The sequence below is a fragment of the Mustelus asterias genome, chromosome 16 (assembly GCF_964213995.1).
Source record: "Mustelus asterias chromosome 16, sMusAst1.hap1.1, whole genome shotgun sequence".
Classification (NCBI taxonomy): domain Eukaryota; kingdom Metazoa; phylum Chordata; class Chondrichthyes; order Carcharhiniformes; family Triakidae; genus Mustelus; species Mustelus asterias.
Genome location: NC_135816.1, coordinates 97,954,765 through 97,969,281, shown reverse-complemented (window position 1 = coordinate 97,969,281; position 14,517 = coordinate 97,954,765). Strand labels below are relative to the sequence as shown.

The 14,517-nt window shown below is 48.5% G+C and overlaps 1 protein-coding gene and 1 long non-coding RNA gene across 3 annotated transcripts in view; one reads left to right on the top strand and one right to left on the bottom strand.

Annotated features, from left to right (window-relative positions):
- Window positions 1-14,517, bottom strand: part of LOC144505311 (uncharacterized) — a 97,111-nt gene that overhangs the window by 51,653 nt on the left and 30,941 nt on the right. The gene's annotated exons all lie outside the window — the stretch shown is intronic.
- patl1 (PAT1 homolog 1, processing body mRNA decay factor) overlaps window positions 1-14,517 on the top strand; it is a 58,035-nt gene that overhangs the window by 37,288 nt on the left and 6,230 nt on the right. For both annotated transcript variants that reach the window (XM_078231426.1, XM_078231425.1), the window contains exons 11-16: window positions 2,951-3,074; window positions 7,019-7,116; window positions 10,047-10,106; window positions 11,973-12,124; window positions 12,238-12,397; window positions 14,077-14,220. In XM_078231426.1, coding sequence (XP_078087552.1) covers window positions 2,951-3,074; window positions 7,019-7,116; window positions 10,047-10,106; window positions 11,973-12,124; window positions 12,238-12,397; window positions 14,077-14,220 — 738 coding nt within the window. The remainder of the gene's footprint in view (window positions 1-2,950; window positions 3,075-7,018; window positions 7,117-10,046; window positions 10,107-11,972; window positions 12,125-12,237; window positions 12,398-14,076; window positions 14,221-14,517) is intronic.

The window sequence follows — 14,517 nt, the reverse complement described above, 5'->3', positions numbered from 1 at the left end:
CAATTATAAACCTTGCCCTGCCATACGGCCCTATCCCTCTCCATTGCAATAACGAAAGACATCGAATTGTGGTCGCTATCTCCAAAGTGCTCTCCCACAACCAAATCGAACACTTGGCCCGGTTCATTTCCCAGTACCAAATCCAATGTGGCCCCACCTCTTGTCAGCCTATCCACATATTGTGTCAGGAAACCCTCCTGTACACACTGTACAAAAACTGCCCCATCCGAACTATTCGACCTATAAAGGTTCCAATCAATATTTGGAAAGTTAAGGTCACCCATGACTACCCTGTGACCTCCACACCTATCCATAATCTGCCATAGAGGTTTACAGCATAGAAACAGGCCCTTTGGCCCAACTTGTCCATGCCACCCCTTTTTTTAACCACTTAGCTAGTCCCAATTGCCTGCATTTGGCCCATATCCCTCTATACTCATCTTACCCATGTAACTGTCTAAATGCTTTTTAAAAGACAAAATTGTACCTGCCTCTACTACTACCTCTGGCAGCTTGTTCCAGACACTCACCACCCTGTGTGAAAAAATTGCCCCTCTGGACCCTTTTGTATCTCTCCCCTCTCACCTTAAACCTATGCCCTCTAGTTTTAGACTCCCCGACCTTTGGGAAAAGATATTGACTATGTAGCTGATCTGTGCCCCTCATTATTTTATAGACCTCTATAAGATCACTCCTCAGCCTTCTACACTCCAGAGAAAAAACTCCCAGTCTATTCAGCCTCTCCTTATAACTCAAGCCATCAAGTCCCAGTAGCATCCTAGTAAATCTCTTCTGCACTCTTTCTAGTTTAATATATTTTCTATAATAGGGTGACCAGTATTCCAAATGTGACCTTACCAATGTCTTATACAACTTCAACAAGATGTCCTAACTCCTGTATTCAAAGTTCTGACCAATAAAATCAAGCATGCTGAATGCCTTCTTCACTACTCTGTCCACCTGTGACTCTACTTTCAAGGAGCTATGAACCTGTACCCCCGATCTCTTTTTCTGTAACTCTACCGAATGCCCTACCATTAACTAAGTAAGTCCCGCCCTGGTTCAATCTACCAAAATGCATCACCTCGCATTTATCTAAATTAAACAAATCTGTCATTTGTCAGCCCACTGGTCCAATTGATCAAGATCCCGTTGCAATCCGAGATAACCTTCTTCACTGTCCACTATGCCATCAATCTTAGTGTCATCTGCAAACTTACTAACCATGCCTCCTATATTCTCATCCAAATCATTAATATAAATTACAAATAACAGTGGACCCAGCACCGATCCCTGAGGCACACCGCTGGTCACAGGTCTCCAGTTTGAAAAACAACCCTCTACAACCACCCTCTAGCTTCTGTCATCAAGCCAGTTTTTTATCCATTTAGCTACCTCCCCCTGGATCCCTTGAGATTTAACCTTGTGCAACAATCTATCATGCGGTATCTTGTCAAAGGCCTTGCTAAAGTCCATGGAGACAACAGCAACTGCACTGTCGTCATCTACCTTCTTGGTTATACCTTCAAAAAACTCAATCAAATTTGTGAGACATGATTTTCCACTCACAAAGCCATGCTGACTGTCCCTAATCAGTCCTTGCGTCTCTAAATGCCCACAGATCCTGTCTCTCAAAATACCTTCCAACAACTTACCCACCACAGATGTGAGGCTCACCGACCTGTAGTTTCCAGGCTTTTCCTTGCAGCCCTTTTTAAACAAAGGCACAACATTTGCCACCCTCCAATCTTCAGGCACCTCACCTGCGACTATTGATGATTCAAATATCTCTGCTAGGTGACCCGCAATTTCCTCCCTAGCCTCCCACAATGTCCTGCGATATACTTCATCAGGTCCTGGGGATTTATCTATCTTGATGCGCTTTAAGACTTCCAGCACCACCTTCTCTGTAATATGTACACTCCTCAAGACATCACTATTTATGTCCCCAAGTTCCCTAACATCCATGCTTTTCTCAACAGTAAATACTGATGAGAAATATTCATTTAGGATCTCACCCATCTCTTGTGGATCCGCACATAGATGACCTTGTTGATCCTTCGGATGCCCTACTCTCTCTCCCTCGTCACTCTTGTGGCCTTTATGTATTTGAAGAAGCTCTTTGGATTCTCTTTTGCCTTATCCGCCAAAACAATCTCGTCTTTCATCTTTTTGCCCTCCTGATTTCTCTCTTAACTCTACTCCGACACCCCCTATACCCTTCAAGGGATTCACTTGATCCCAGTTGTCTATGCATGTCATGTGCCGCCTCCTCCTCCTTGTCCAGGGCCTCAATATCCCGAGTCATCCAGGGTTCCCTACTTCTACCAGCCTTGCCCTTCACTCTAAGAGGAATGTGCTTACCCTGAACCCTGGTTAACACACTTTTGAAAGCCTCCCACTTACCAGATGCCCCTTTGCCTTCCCACAGACTCCCCCAATTCACTTTTGACAGTTCCTGCCTGATAACCACCAAAATTGTCCTTGCCCCAATTTAGAATTTTAACTTTTGGGCCAGACCTATCATTCTCCATAGTTATCTTAAAACTAATAGAATTATGGTCACTGGTCCCAAAGTGATCCCTCACTAACACTTCCTTATTTCCCAAGAGGAAGTCAAGTTTTGCCCACTCTCTAGTCGGGCCATCCACATACTGAATGCGAAATTCCTCCTGAATACACTCAACAAATTTCTCTCCATCCAACCCTCTAATGCTATGGCTGTCCCAGTCAATGTTGGGAAAGTTAAAATCCTCTACTATACCACTCTATTTTTCTTGGAGCTATCTGTAATCTCCTTACATATTTGATCCTCAATTTCCCGCTGACTATTTGGGGGCCTATAGTACAACCCTATCGAAGTGATTTCCCCCTTCTTATTTCTCACACATGCGTAAGAATGCCAGTCTCTCTGCTCACCTTTTGCTGCCATTGCTTTCTCCCAACGTAGAACTACTTTGAGAGGTTGGAGAAGAAGCAGGCGGCTCTGGACCTGAACAGTGAGGGGCCCAAGAAAGAGCGGACAAAGTTGATCACGCCACAGGTAGCAAAGCTGGAGCACAGCTATCGGCCAGGTAATTCAATATGGCTGCCTCGGGGTCAAGGGTCAGGGATTGGGACAGTACAATACTTGGGGCCCTCCTGCAACTTCAGCCCTGACCTGGGAGAGTAACACCGAGCTTCCTGCCCCCCTCCGCTGCAACAACTAATGTGGCAAACACTCCTCAACTCCCACCAATAGCTTTGAAACGAGCCACCCGAGGTATCAGGACAGTTGCCCATGAGGTTGATCAAGCAGGTAGTTTTTGAACAATGTCTTAAAAGAGGGAAAAGAGAAGGGAGTTGGTTGGTGGAGATGTTCAGTGTGAATTTTATCACCCAGGTTCCGAGACAGTCAGGCACTGGCATCAACTGGGGAGTGATTAATGTCAGGAATGCGCACCAGCATCGAATGGGAAGAGTAGATAGGTTCCGCAAGGTTGTGGGACTGGTTGCGGAGCTGGGGAGGAGGTTGGCGAGCTGGGGAGGAGGTTGGCGAGCTGGGGAGGAGGTTGGCGAGCTGGGGAGGAGGTTGGCGAGCTGGGGAGGAGGTTGGCGAGCTGGGGAGGAGGTTGGCGAGCTGGGGAGGATTGTAAGGGAGAATATCACAGATTGGGAGGTTTGCTGGGGCTGGAGGAGGTAAGAGATTTTGGAGAGGTGTTTGGACTGGAGGTGGTTACAGAGATAGGGAGGATTGGAGGGACTGGAGGAGGTTACAGATAGGGAGGGTTGTTGGGGATGGAGGCAGTTTCAGAGAGAGGGAGGGTTAGAGGGACTGGGGACAGTTACAGAGAAGGAAAGTTGTCGGGACTGGAGGTGGTGACAGAGATAGGGAAGGATGAGGCTAAGTGGAGATGTGAAACCACGGATGACAATTTTAAATTTGTGCCATTGTCAAGCAATCCTCAGTCGCAATCTCCGATCCTGGATTGAGACCGAGCTCTGGAGCTGGGTAGAGGTCCTGCAGATATGGAGCTTGTGGAAGTCTCTTGCTTGTTAACAGCATTTCTGATGTTAAATTGACTGATCCAAAAACAACCATCAGATGTCAGATGATTCAAACTGATGGACAATTTGAAAGAGCACATACAGTAAGCCTACAGATTAAAGTTATTAGCTGCAGTGAAGGTGCTGTAAAACTCCACAGGTAATCCCACGCTTCGCTGCCCTGGGAGTGTCTATGGGTCATGGGAGTGTTTGATGGGGACAGTGTGGAGGGAGCTTTACTCTGTATCTACCCCCATGCTGTACCTGTCCTGGGAGTGTTTGATGGGGACAATATGGAGGGAGCTTTACTCTGTATTTAACAGGAGTTGGACCTCTACTGTGAGTGTTTGATGGATCAGTGTAGCGGAAGCTTTACTGTGTATCCGACCCCTTGCTGTACCTCCCTTTGGAATGCTGGAGGACTTATTTATAGCCTGTTACTGTTCTGCAAGAAATCTAGACCTCTGGCCATGACTTTTAATGGCATTACCATCACTGAATTCTCCCGCCACCAACCTCCTGAGGGTTACTGTTAATCAAATACTAATGTGGCCCAGCCGCATAAATATTTTTCTATGGGTGTCATTGGCTAGGCCAGCACGTACTGCCCATCGTTAATTGCCCTGGAAAAGATAGTGATGAACTCCCTTCTTGAACCGCTGCAGTCCCTGAGGTGTAGATACACCCATGGTGCTGTTAGGGAGTGAGTTCCAAGATTTTGACCCAGCGTCATTGAAGGAGTGGCGATCTATTTCCAAGTCAGGATGGTGAGTGAGTTGAAGGGGAACTTTCAGGTATTGATGTTCCCAGGTATCTGCTGCCCTTGTCCTTCTAGATGGCAGTGGTTCCAGTTCATCAGTTGCTGCCGAAGGAGCCTTGGTAAGTTGCTGCAGTCCATCTTGTAATTGGTGCAAACTGCAGCCAATTATAGTCAGTGGTGCAGGCAGTGAATATTTGTGAGTGGGATGCCAATCAAATGTGGAAGGTGTTGAGTTAGGGTGTTGTGGGAGCTGCACTTATCCAGGCAAATGGTGAATGTGCCATCGCACTCCTGACTTGTGCCCTGTAAATGCTTTGGGAGTCAGGAGATGAGTTACTTGCCATAGGATTCTCAGTCTCTGACCTCCATTTGTAGTATTTAGATCCAGTTCAGTTTCTGGTCAGTGGTCATCCCGCAGGATGTTGAAAGTGGGATTTCGGTGATGGTTCTCAAGGGTGCAGGTCAGAGGCTGGGAATTATGTGGCGTAGCTCACCACCGAACACTCAAAAGCCTGTCCACCATTTCCAAGGTGCGAGTCCACTTGCCTGGTGAAGTTACAATGCAAGACTACTTGCGTGCCAAACAGCAGAAGCAGCAAGTGATAGGCAGAGCTAAGTGTCACCTCACCAACAGATCAGATATAAACTCCATGCTTCTGCCACTTACTGGAGGAGGAGGCTCCACAAATATCGCCATCTTCAATGATGGAGGAACCCAGCACATCGGCGCAAAAACATTGCATTTGCAACCATCTTCAGTTAGAAATGCCAAGTGGATAATCCATCTCGGCCTCTGCCGGAGATCCCCAATATCACAGTTGTCAGCCAATTCAATTCAATCCACGTGTAATCACGAAACGGCTGAAGGCACTGAATACTGCAAAGGCTACGGGCCCTGACAATATATCTGGCAACACTACTGAAGACTTGTGCTCTAGAACTTTCCGCGCCCCTAGCCAAGCTCTTCCAGTACAACTACGACACTGGTATCTACCTGGCAATGTGGAAAATTACTCAATTATGTCCTATACACAAGACAAATTCAACCTGGCCAATGACTGCCCCAGCAGTCAACCCTTGGTCACCTGTAAAGTGATGGAAGGTGTCATTGGTATTGCTGTGAAGCGGCACTTAGTTAGCAATAACCTAATCACAGATGCCACCAGGGTCACTCAGCTCCTGACCTCTTTACAGCCTTGGTTCAAACATGGACAAAAGAGCTAAATGCCAGAAGTGAAGGAAGAGTGACTGTCCTTGACATCAAGGCATCATTTCACCGAGTGTGGTACCAAGTCGCCCCAACAAAACTGGAGTCAGTGGGAGTGGAGGGGGGGGGGGTAAGTCTCTGCTGGTTGCAGTCATACTTGGCGCACAGGAAGATGGTTGAGATTGTTAGAAGCCAATCATCTCTGCTCCAGGGCATAACTGCAGGAGTTCCTCAGGATAGTGTCCTCGGTCTGGTCTTCAGCTGCATCATCAGTTACCTTCCTTTCATCATTTGGTCAGATGTTTGCTGATGACTGAACAATATTCAGCACCATTCGCCACTCAGGTGCTGAAGCAGTCCATGTCCAAATGCAGCAAGACCTGCATTCAGGCTTGGGCTGATGAGTAACAAATAAAATTCCAAGCACACAATTTCCAAGCAATGACCATCTACGAGAGAAAAGCTAACCATTGCCTCTTGACATTGAACACTGTGGCTACAAGAGCAAGTCATAGGTGAAGAATCGTACAGAGAGTAACTCACCTTCTGACTTCCCAAAGCCTGTCCACCATCTTCAAGGTCCACTTGATTGGCACCCCATCCACAAACATTCGTGCTCTCCACCACTGGCGAACAGTGGCAGCCTTGTGCACCATCTACAAGATGCACTATAGGAACTCACCAAGGTTTCTGAGGCAGCACCTTCCACACCCCCGATACTACTGTCTCGAAAGACAAGGGCAGCAGATACCTGGGAACACAGCCACCTGCAGGTTCCCCTCCAAACCACTCACCATCCCCACTTGGAAATGTATTGTCGTTCCTTCACTGTCGGTGGGTTAAAATCCTGCCCGAGTAGCACTGTGGGTGCACTGACACTGCATGGACTGCTGTGGCTCACCACCACCTTCTCGAGTAGTAGGGATGGGCAATAAATATGGGGCTTAAGAGTGACACACACATCCTGGAAATGAATAATAAGAGGAAGAAGTTGCTGGCACTGACAGCTTTTTTGTTGGTTATAGTGCAGTTCGAGGGATCCTTGGGTAAACTGACTGTATCCAGTGTGAACAATCCTCGCAAGATGATCGATGCTGTGGTGACAACGCGCACAGATGATGACGTAAGTGCTGAAGGTTGCCTGTTGTCTTTACGTTGTTCCTTTGACTTTTCATTGCGCCACAGTCTCTGGGCACTGACTACTTTCTGTGCCTAACCCAAGGGTCTTTTCCCTCCACAGCTGCATGCTACCTTATCTGGTGATGGCGCCATTCTCATGTTTTGAATCAGAGGGCCTTGGCTGTGAGAGGCCCCAGTCCAGAAATCTGAGCCCTCTGAATCCATGGTACCCATTATCTTGTCACCAGTCTTGAGAGACTGCTGCATTGTTTGGGGCAGGAGGGTGTACTATTTACCAGTCAATCATCGAATCCCTGCAGTACATTTGGCCCATCGAGACTATACTGGCCACAATCCCACATAGCCCCTATTCCTGTAACCCTCATTTACCCTGCTAATCCCCCAGACATTAAGGGTCAATTTAGAATGGCCAGTCAATCCAATCCGCACATCTTTGGACTGTGGGAGGAAACCCACGCAGACATGAGGAGAATGTGCAAACTCCACACAGACAAGGACCCGAGGCTGGAACTGAATCCCCCCTGTCTCTGTGAGGAAACAGTGCTAATCATGCCGCCCACAATGTAGGGACCAAGCTCTACAAGTGTTCTTCGCTGACGCTGAGAGGGGAGACCAGGCATTGCAGCATCATTTGGAGATCTCCCCTTGCACTGACACTGGGAAATGAGGGTAACCGGTGTACACAAACATAGGAATTAGGAGCAGGAGTAGGCCACTTGGCCCCTCGAGCCGTTCCTCAGCAGCCAACCCTCCGATTCATAGAATCCCAAAAGTACAGAAGGAGGTCATTCGGCCTATTGAGCCTGCACTGACACCAAACCCACCCAGGCCCTATCCCAATTCATTTACTCTGCCAAGGGGCAATTTAGCATGGCCAACCAACCTAACCCGCACATCTTTGGACTGTGGGAGGAAACCGGAGCACCCGGAGGAATCCTACGCAGGCAAGGGGGAGAATGCAAGCTCCACACAGACAGTCACCCGAGACTGGAATTGAACCCGGGTCCCTGGCACTATGAGGCAGCAGTGGTAACCACTGTACCAAAGTGCCGCCCGACCACTGTGCCGCCAGCGTATTAGTCTGGTAAACCTTCTCTGAATTGCTTCTAATACGTTTACATCCTTCCTTAAATCATGAGACCAAACAGTAAGCACTGCTCCAGATGTAGTCTCACCAATGTCCTGTACAACTGAAGTATAACCTCCCCACTTTTGTAATCAATTCTCCTCATGGTAAATGATAACATTCTATTAGCTTTCCTAATTACTTGCTGGACCTGTATGTCAGTGTTTTCTGATTATTCACGAGGACACTCAGATCTCTCTCAAGTATTAAGCTTCCCCTCTTCCTGTCAAAATGACAAATTTCGCATTTTCCCCCATCTGCCCTAACTTTGTCTACTCACTTCTTCTATCGGTATCTCTTTGGAGCAGTCTTATGTCCTCTCCTTAGTTTCCTACCTATTTCTGTGGCATCAGCAAATTTAGCAACAATATCTTCAGTCAAAGAACAAAGCAAAGTGCAGCACAGGAACCGGCCCTTCAGCCCTCCAAGCCTTTGCCGATCGTGATGCCCTAAAAAAAAACCTGCCCTTACTCAGTCCGTATCCCTCTATTCCCTCCCTATTCATCCACCCGTCCAGATGCCTCTTAAATGTTACTGATGTGCCTGCTTCCACCACCTCCTCTGGCAGAGCGTTCCAGGCACCCACCACACTCTGTGTGAAAAACTTCCCCCACACCTCTCCCTTAAACTCTCCCCCTCTCTCCTTGAATCTGGCCGCCTGTAATTGACACTTCCACCCTTGGAAAAAACCTCTGACTATCCATCTTGTGTATGCCTCTCATAATTTTGTAGACCTCTATCAGGTCTCGCCTCAGTCTCTTCATCCAAGTCATTCATATAAATTGTAAAAAGCACTGATCCTTGTGGCACACCACTCGTCATATCCTGCCAACCTGAAAAAGACCTATTTATGCCAACTGTTTCCTGTTAGCCGGCCAATCTTCTATCCATGCCAATAAGTTACCCCTCACACCATGAGCCTTTATTTTCTGCAGTACCTTTATTTTGGCACCTTACGAATGCCTCCTGGAAATTGAAGTTCATCCACTGGTTTCCTTTTATCCCCAGCACGTTACTTTTTCAAAGAGATAAATTGGTTAAATATGATGTCCAAAAATGTGCAAGTTGGTAGATTGGCCATGCTAAATTGCCCCTTAGTGTCAGGGGGACAAGCTAGGGTGAATACATAGGGTTATGGGGATAGGGCCTGCGTGGGATTGTGGTCGGTGCAGACTCGATGGGCCAAATGGCCTCCTTTTGCACTGTAGGATTCTATGATTTATCTTTCACAAAACCTGACTCTGCCTGATTACCATAAATGTTTTAAAAGTGCCAGGCAATAGTATCTCTAATCACAGCTTCTAATGTTTTTCCTATTTCGGATAAGTTAACTGGCTTGTAGTTTCCTGCTTTCTGTTTCTCCCTTTTTGAGTGAAGGCTTTTGAAAGGAGTATCTCGATCTCCTTTCGCACTGACATTGGCAATGGGACTGAGGGTTACAGGTGATCTCCCCTCGTGCTGACCTACGATGGCCCGATAATGTACATGGGGATCTCGCTCGCACTGATACTGAGACAAAGATTGCAAGTTTGTCTGGAGATCTCTCTCGCACTGACAGTGGGAGGTGAGGATTCCAGGTGTATCTGGAGATTTCCCGTCACACTGATTCTGGGAGACGAGGGTTACAGTTATAACTGGAGACCACTCATCTCGTACTGACCCCTGTTTCATCGTCCCAGAAGTGATTTGTGAGCAGAAGTGGTTGTATCGCAGAAGGTTGGGGGGAAATTCTAGATGACCCTGGTGAGTTTTGTTCCAGGCTCTGATCCTCTGACTTCTCCCCATAGGAGACAAAAGAGAAACAAGTGCGGGACAAGAGGCGGCAAACACTCTTCACCATCGAACGGGTAAGTGCTCTGCATCCCAAACATCCCCGTGGGTGGGACCCTCATGTGTTTTGTGAAAACTGTGGGGATTTTGATCACATGCCTGAATCATTGCCTGCTCCTCCAAACAAATGCCCCCTGTCCATTCCTGTAACTGACTATTACCACTGATGTTAATCCAGCTCCCTCACACTGTCACTCAGTAACCCCTCTCCCCCAGCACCCTGTGTTACTGACTGTATCTCTACTGATGTTAATCCAGCTCCCTCACACTGTCACTCAGTAACCCCTCCCCCCCAGCACCCTGTGTTACTGACTGTATCTCTACTGATGTTAATCCAACTCCCTCACACTGTCACTCAGTAACCCCTCTCTCCCCAGCACCCTGTGTTACTGACTGTATCTCTACTGATGTTAATCCAACTCCCTCACACTGTCACTCAGTAACCCCTCTCCCCCAGCACCCTGTGTCCTGACTGTATCCCTACTGATAATCCATCTGCTGCTCATGGTCACCTCACCCTGTCTGAGTTGACTCAATCAGTACCTCTCAGGTTAGATTTGGATTTGCCATGGAGGGTAAAAGATCAGTCTCAGATTGCACTGCCCTCACACCCATGCATAAATGAGAATATGATGTGCAGGTTGTGGGGATGGGTTTGGGGGGAAGCTGAAAGGTCAATGAAGTATTTCTGAGCCATGATGGTGTGCAGTTTGGAGGGGAACCCCTTGTGTCAGCAGCTCTGCCCTTCTCGGTCAGCAATGGGCAACCTAGGCTAGTGAGTGGGCCAAATGAGTGGCCCTCTTTCATATAAGTGGGCGAAAAAATTGCACTTGTTCACCAATCATGACTCCACTAGTAAGATTAAATACATTTAATAAATGCTGAATATTTCAAAATGAGTTTTTTTTATATACCAAAACTATTATCAACTTCAAATGGTAAAGACGATAGATATTCTACACTTTGGCTGCAGAGGGAGCGCAAGGCTCCCTCAGTCAATATTGTGTACAGTCAGAAGACCCCTCAGTTCACGTGCCCTTGCTTAACGTGCATATCACTTTCTTCGCTTCGTGTGGGAGGCACAATGGTTAGCACTGCTGCCTCACAGCGCCAGGGATCCGGGCTTGATTCCCGGCATGGGTCACCATCTGTGCGGAGTTTGCATATTCTCCCCGTGTCTGCGTGGGTTTCCTCCGGAGGCTCCAGTTTCCTCCCACAGTCCAAAGATGTGTGGAATAGATTGGCCATGCTAAATTGCCCCTTAGTGTCAGGGTGACTAGCTAGGGGAAAATGCATGGGGTTATGGAGATAAGGTCTTGGTGGGATTGTGGTTGATGTAGACTCGATGTGCCGAATGGCTTCCTTCTGCACTGTAGATTCTATGATTTCAATTCACACCGGTAGGGAAGGAAAAAGCCATGCGAATGGCAATCAGCAGAATGTGGCAACCCTGCGCAAGGGCAACAGTCAACAAAATATCTTGTGGGTCACATGTGGCTCCCGGAGTGTAGTTTTCCCATCACAGTTGTAAGTGGTAGAGATTGCGAGTTTAGAAGCTGTTGCCAAATGAGCCTCGGCGAGTTGTGCCAGTGCAGATGGTTCACACTGCTGCCACCGTGAGTCAGTGGTGGGGATTTCTGGTTTGGGAGCTGCAGGTGGAAAAGCCCGGACAACAGCCCCATTTGTTTTGCAAATGTTCCCCCTCCAATACTGAGTGACACTGCGACTGAGCACTATGTAGCATTGTTTGAGCTCCAGATTTGATAACCCAGTGCAACTCTTTCTTATAACTCTGTATTATTTCCTCCTTTGTCCATCTGCACCCCCCTCTCTCTCTGTTTTTCTCTCTCTCTCTCTCTGCCTCTATCCATCTCTCTCTTCAGACGTACAGTTTGGTACTGGAGGTACAGGACTTGGAGAAGAAGTTTCTGCAAGTGAGTGAGGAGGAGCGACCAGCCGTGTTGGAGCATCGCAAATCTAAGATCATTCAGATGTATGAGAATCTGCGAGGGAAGCAGGCTCACAGCACTGAGAGGTAGGGGTGTGTGTGTGTGGAGGTAGTATGGTTGGGGGTGGTCTGGGATAGGTGAGCGTGTGTGTGTGTGTGTGTGGTATGGTGGGTGCTGTAACTCCTCTCTCTGTTCACAGAGTCAGCGATGACCACTTTGTACAGATCATGTGTATACGCAAGGGCAAGCGACTGGCAGCCAAGGTGCTGCTCCTCCTCAGCACGGAGCAGGCTGCCAACGTGGTGCTGGCGACTGCCCGTAACCTTCCCTACCTGGTCAAGAAGGACAGTCAGGATGAGGTGAGTGGCCACACACCAGATGGAGCAGGGTATTGAATCTAGGACTCTGTTTCCTGTCCTGGTGGATGTAAGATGTGTAGAATCACCCAGTACAGAGGGAGGCCATTCAGCCCAGCCTGGCTGGACTGGTTCTTTTGAAAGAGCTCTTCAGTTTGTTCCCTGCACTCCCACCCTGTCACTCTGTCATAACACTGGGAGGAGAACTGTGTCAGACATTACCCTTGATGCCTGCTCTGCCTTTCAGTCAAGTCCCAGCACATCAGCTAATCCAGTACCACTTTCCCAGCCGATCTCGTCATTTCCCCACAACTGTGCAAATATAATTTTCTTCGAGCATTCTATCAATTCCCCTTCTAAAGTTTAATATTGACTCTGCTCCCAGCGCCCTTTTAGATCGCGTTTTATGATCAAAGCAGCTTCTTGCAGGAACTATTTTCCTTGTCTCCTCTCCGGTTCTCTTGCCAGTCACCTTCAGTCTGTTCCCTCTGCTTTCTGCTGCTATTGAGCCTGTTTCCACCAGCCGTCACAACCTGTGTCACTATCCAATCAGGAGTATTGCCTTTTTTTTAGTGTGTTCGAATATCCTCCCCCCCCAAAAAAAATCAAAGATTTGCAAATATTTCATCAGGAACCTCGCTTTAGGAGGACGCCATTCTGCCCCTCAAACCTGTTACACAGGAACAGGAGGAGGCCATTCTGCCCCTCGAGCCTGTTACACAGAAATGGAAGGAGGCCCTTTAAGCCCCTTCTTCAATCTGTTACACAGGAACAAGAGGAAGCCCATTCAAAGAACAAAGAAAATTACAGCACAGGAACGGGCCCTTCGGCCCTCCAAGCCTGCACGGACCATGCTGCCCGACTTAACTAAAACCCCCTACCCTTCAGGGGACCATATCCCTCCATTCCCATCCTTTTCATGTATTTGTCGAGACAACCCTTAAAAGTCACGATCGTATCTGCTTCCATTACTTCCCCAGGCAGCGAGTTCCAGGCACCCAGCACCCTGCCTCCTACATCTCCTTTAAACCTTGCCCCTCGCACTTTAAACTTATGCCCCCTAGTAATTGACTCTTCCACCCTAGGAAAAAGCTTCTGACTATCCACTCTGTCCATGCCTCTCATTATCTTGTAGACTTCTATCAGGTCGCCCCTCAACCTCTGTCATTCCAGTGAGAACAAACCAAGTTTCTCCAACCTCTCCTCATCGCTAATGCCCTCCATACAAGACACCATCCTGGTAAATCTTTTCTGTACCCTCTCCCAAGCCTCCACATCCTTCTAGTAATTGAACACTATATTCCAAATGCAGCCGAACTAAGGCTCTATAAAGCTGTAAAATAACTTGCCAATTTTTAAACTCAGTTTTCCAGCTGATGAAGGCAAGCATGCCGTATGCCTTCCTGACGACCTTCCCCACCTGCGTTGCCACTTTCAGTGACCCATGTACCTGTACACCCAGATCTCTCTAGGTGAGGCACCCTGTTGGCAATTAAATATGAGCGGCAAGGTCCTGTTTTGTTGGATGCTTTACCAGGGCGTCTGTGCACAATTGCAGCCATCTCCACCTCAGTGGGGGTGAGGTCTTGGGCATTGTGTGAGAGTGGGCGGTCGTATGCCTAATCATGTCTTTACATCATGTTGGTGCTGTGCTGTTTAGCTGCTGCCCTGTTTGGTTCCAGGTGCTTCCCTGCCTGACTGAGTCCTGCTCCCTGCTGGTCAGTCGCCTCCCGTCCAGTGCACTGACCGAGCTCCTTCAGCAGCTGACCGGCTCAGCTCAATCCAGCCAACCCGGGAGCCACTTCCCGTCCATCCTGCAGAACAAGGTACAGTGCGTGGGGATGGTGAGGGAGTGTGGAGGGGGGGGGTGTAAGGTGTGGGGGGTGGTGTGGGTGGGGATTGTGGGTGGGGATTGTGGGGGGAGAGGGGTGAGAGGGGAGAGGTGGGGGAGGGGATGTGGGGGAGGGGTTAGTGGGTGGGTAGGGGGTGTGGGGGAGGGGTTAGTGGGTGGGTGGGGGTGTGGGGGAGGGGTTAGTGGGTGGGAGGGGGGTGTGGGGGGTGGGTGAGGGTGTGGGGGAGGGGGTAGTGGGCGGGTGGGGGGTGTGGGAGAGGGGGTAGTGGGT